This window comes from Ursus arctos, unplaced genomic scaffold (genome assembly GCF_023065955.2).
Source record: "Ursus arctos isolate Adak ecotype North America unplaced genomic scaffold, UrsArc2.0 scaffold_4, whole genome shotgun sequence".
Classification (NCBI taxonomy): domain Eukaryota; kingdom Metazoa; phylum Chordata; class Mammalia; order Carnivora; family Ursidae; genus Ursus; species Ursus arctos.
In genome coordinates, this window is record NW_026623056.1 from 80,630,501 (window position 1) to 80,634,888 (window position 4,388).

General features: G+C 41.8%; 1 protein-coding gene across 1 annotated transcript; it reads right to left on the bottom strand.

Moving 5' to 3' along the window:
• Positions 1-284: 284 nt before the first annotated feature.
• On the bottom strand, positions 285-959 carry CLDN17 (claudin 17). Its single transcript, XM_026499695.2, has one exon. It carries the CDS (start codon positions 957-959, stop codon positions 285-287), a length of 675 nt encoding a protein of 224 aa, XP_026355480.2.
• Between the last annotated feature and the right edge of the window lie 3,429 nt (positions 960-4,388).

Genomic DNA, 4,388 nt, shown 5'->3' on the forward strand with positions numbered 1-4,388 from the left:
CTAAGGATGTGGATGTACTTGACTTTCAACTACACAAATTGGAATGGGGATTATTTGTGTCTAACAATAATAAATGGTTTTAATACACGAGGTCAGAATGTCCAAAGCAAGTCATTTCTATTCCTACCACAAGTGACAGAGTACAGTCTATATAGCCTTTATACTTTCATCTCAATTTAAATGCAGCCATAAAGCAAGTTCTCGTGCCTGACGTACTTACAGTGTCTGGCAGGACTCTATAAAACACTTTGATTGCAATCCATAGTTTGAGCCCAAAGCAGGTATTAGACATAGCTGGTGGAAGTCTTACTAAGCATTGTCACGTTCCTCTGCTTCTCTGTGTGTGGCACACAACATCCAGGGGCTGGATATCTGGGTCTTTGCTTCCTTCGGTTGCAACAGCAGAACCCACAGAGCAGACCCCCTGCAATGAAGAGGACGGCGGTGCTCGCCCAGCCGAGGAAAAGGGCTGCTCCCAGCTCTCGCTTCTGACCCACGTGGATGGTTGGGTTGTAGAAATCCCTGATGATGATGTTGGCTGTCCAGCACACAGGAATTAGAACGAAGATGCCAGTCAGGATAAAGAGGACCCCAGAAGTGCCCAGAAGGTATGCTTTGGCCCTCTCGTTAGAGCCCGTGCACCGGATCTGCTTCACGCCACAGATGCCAATGAGCAGAGCAATGAAGGAGAGAGCAACCGCCACACACATGAGGGCCCGCGCTGCTTCGAGGGCGGGTGGGAGAGCCAACAAAGAACTATAGAACTTGCACTGCAACCGGACCTTGGCTTGTCGAACGCAGTTCATCCAGAGCCCTTCCCAGAGCCTTTCAAAAACAATAATGTTGCTGCCAATAAAAGCCGATACCCTCCACTGAGGCAGAAGAGTTGTGGCAAGAGTCCCGACCACGCCAAGGAAGCCAAGAACCAGACCAGCAATCTGCAGGGGATAAAATGCCATTGCCTCTCCTTTGAAGCCTGAGCCAATCTGGAATGAGAGAAGCCGCTCGAAATCCTGAACGTGGAGGACGCCTGTCTGAGTCTACAGCAATCTCTGCTGAGGTTCTCCAAGGTTACTGCCCCTGATGTTTTAGTTGAAATCAGCAACAGTGAGTGAACTTGGCCTGACTAGAAGGACCTGTTGTAAATGCATGCTGCCTTTGTACACAGACATTCATTTCTGTATGGATTATTTACTAGTCATATATAATTGTTTCACAGCCAATAAGAAGGTAGCCAGAGGTGTGTCAAGAAATACTGCATTCAACTTTGGTATTCCTCTTATTATTATTGTCTTAGCAGTGTTGTAATTAAGTGTCAGAGCTCCCATTGTGGATTGCTAATTACAGAGTTCAACTTCCTGTTGAAAAACCACTCTGATTAAAAAGCGTAAATATATATATTAAGTCACGACTGGAGACAGAGCCAAAACCTTGCTGGTTCTTTGGACAGCAGTTGAGAAACACTTTGCACTGTGGATGCTCTATCACTTTCTTCTCATCTAAGTCACTTTTCTTTAATATGGTTAGTCAATTCTGGCTTTAATAAAGACTTCTGGATATGGAGAAATGTCCAGGTATTAGTTTCAAGACGTCTACTAAAGCCACCTATGCTTTATAAAAGGAGGAGTCCTAAGAAAAAAAATTCAGATTTCAGTTGATTCTTCAGATCCAGAAAAGAACAAAGAGAAGCAGTCCCTATAATTGAATTTACTGGCAATGATTATGTTATTTGTTAAGTAACACTTTATCTCCAGGAAAAAAAAATGTCTCGTATAAAAACTTCCATTAGCTGTTTGTTCAATGGCAGCTTGAAATATATCACATTTATCAAGCTACAAATGTATACTCCATTTTTATGGAACAATTAAGAGTGGCTCTTTGGACTAGCTATGCAATTGCTTAAATTCATAGAAAACTTTTTAGAGATGGAAGGTATTTTCAGTTACAAGGCTTAAGTCTCTTGTTTGCCAGGTGCAGAATGTGAGGTCTTCAGAGTGCTCGGCTAGGCTAGCTATGTGGTAATGATCTAGAAATAAATCCAGTCTCTACCTTACCATGCTTACTGCCCCTGACCAGTCTGACTCAAAAGGGGGAGGGAGAGATGCTTTTTCAAGCCTTTTTGTATGAATGGGAGCCTGAAATTAATACTACCTTTCAATAGTTTTACAAATAGTTTTCAAAGCAAGCAAAATTCAACTGAGGGTGTTTCAAGGTTCAAGAATCAAGTCGTCGTCCTTAACTTCCACTTCCCTGCTCCCTCCCAGAGACCACAGGAGCTTAATGTAGGAAGCGTAGACGTTTCCCCTTTTTCTTTCACATCCTACTGCAAGGAATCCATTTCAGGGATGAAAACTATTTGAAAACGAGCACACCAAGCATATTCCAGCTGGGAGACATTGCAATTTGCGACAGATCCACCATCTTAGTCAACCACAGGCCAAGAGCCAATGGAAGGTCCAATACCATCCAGATTTAAAGAGCCCATTAATTGAATCAGGAAATACGGAAACCACTGAGTTTTTAAGATGGGTGGTCTATCTATCTATTATCTATCAATCATCTGTCTTTGTTGTTGCTGCTGTATTAGTACCATTCTAGACCAAGTGAGAACTTCCTCTTTAAGGAATATGAATCATTGAGGAAACAGATGACTTCTGTGTAGTTCATAGTTTCCTAACACCAGCTCAGAAGGCAGGGTTTTCTCTGCCTTTGTTGCAGCTTACTGAGATGCAAGATTAACCATTCTCACCCTGAAGGGATTTGCCAACATCACTCTGACTTGTCGCTTCCACCTCCTCCTCTGTGGTCTATTTCCTCTTCCTCGTTCTATCTCACTTTAAATCCCATTTTCATTTTGTCCAGCAAGTGTCCAACTTATTGTTCTTTTCTAATTGTTTGATTTTTTTCATCAGATAGACTATCTGGTCTGTATTACAAATAAACGCAAGTGAGAGCACATGTTTACTTAGAAAATGGAGGTACATCCTGATTAGAAGAATTGCCTGAGAAACATAAATAATGTAGGAGCTTTTGTTTTGGGCCCCTCACAGCCAAAGCCAATTCTCAACACTGGCTTTACTTTCTTGCTTTAAATTTAAAAGGAGATATTGTTTTGCTTTCCAACTTTCGGTGACTCTTAACCCCTCTACCTCCTCAGAGGCTCTTGTTTCATTGATAATTCCCTCCCTTCATTGTAACTGCATCTTCTTCCTCTTTCTGAGTTGTCCTTTAGAACATAAATATGCTCAATTCTCTTCCATATTAAAATTCCATCTTGCCAGAAATGGGTTCCCTGCAATTTATGCACATACAGCTTGTAATCCACTTACATTTTTTCAAGGGCTCCAACATGGAAGTTTGCTTTCCATCACCATGTTACCCACTAAAATCTTGTTAGAAATCTGACAGACTTCCTGGGCATTCTTACCTGCTATCTTCAAATAACACTTTCTTACCCTTGCCTCATTGACTTTTCTGTAGAGACTAAAGGAAACCACCATCTTCTAATTGAGGCAATAAAGAGCATATGCTTTGGAGAGGGACTTGTTTAGTCTTGGTTTGATGCCTTAGCCAAACTGGTTCTGCACCACAACTTGACTTCTTCTTATACCAATACTCTTCCTTCCCCTCTTTCCCTCAGGTGTTGATCCCAAGAGCACTCCATAGTAAGAATAATGTACCCTAACTTCCACCTCAGAGATTGCTTTGCAGGAAACCCAACCACTGATTGATACCATATTCTAATTTATTAAAAATATTTCTTGTTGGAGGCGTCTGGGTGGCTCAGTCAGTTAAGCATCCAACTCTTGGTTTCGACTCAGGTCATGATCTCGTTGTGGTGAGATCGAGTCCCATGTCTGGCTCCACACTCAGCTCGGAGTCCGCTTCAGATTCCCTCTCAGTATGCCCCTCCCCCTGCTCTCTCTATCTCTCTCCTCTCCCTCTCTCTAAAATAAATAAATAAAATCTTTAAAAAAATATTTCTTGTTATTACATTGCTATGCTTAGTTCCACCTGCAACCTCTCTCATCTGAATCAATTCAGGGATGTCTTATCTAATCTCCTCGCCTTTGGTCTTACTCCTATCTCATCCATCCTCCACTGGGGACCACACAGAGCTTTCCGAATCAAATTCTGAACATGCCACCACCTTATTTAAATTCTTTCAATAGTTCTCCACTTCCTCTAAGATAAAATCTAAATCCCTTAGCATGGTGCAAAAGACCAATCCTTGGACTGGCTCCCACTCAACAGTGAAACTTATCTTCTGACCATGATTCCATCCCATGCCTTCATGACCTTATGTTTTAGTGAGAGTACTAAATAATAAACAAGTGATTAAAAAATGTGTGTATACAAATTGAGATATAGCTGTGGGTAAAAAACAG

What these genes read in the sequence shown, in the direction of transcription:
- CLDN17 (XM_026499695.2), bottom strand. Translation starts at nt 959, where the DNA reads ATGGCATTTTATCCCCTGCAGATTGCTGGTCTGGTTCTTGGCTTCCTT.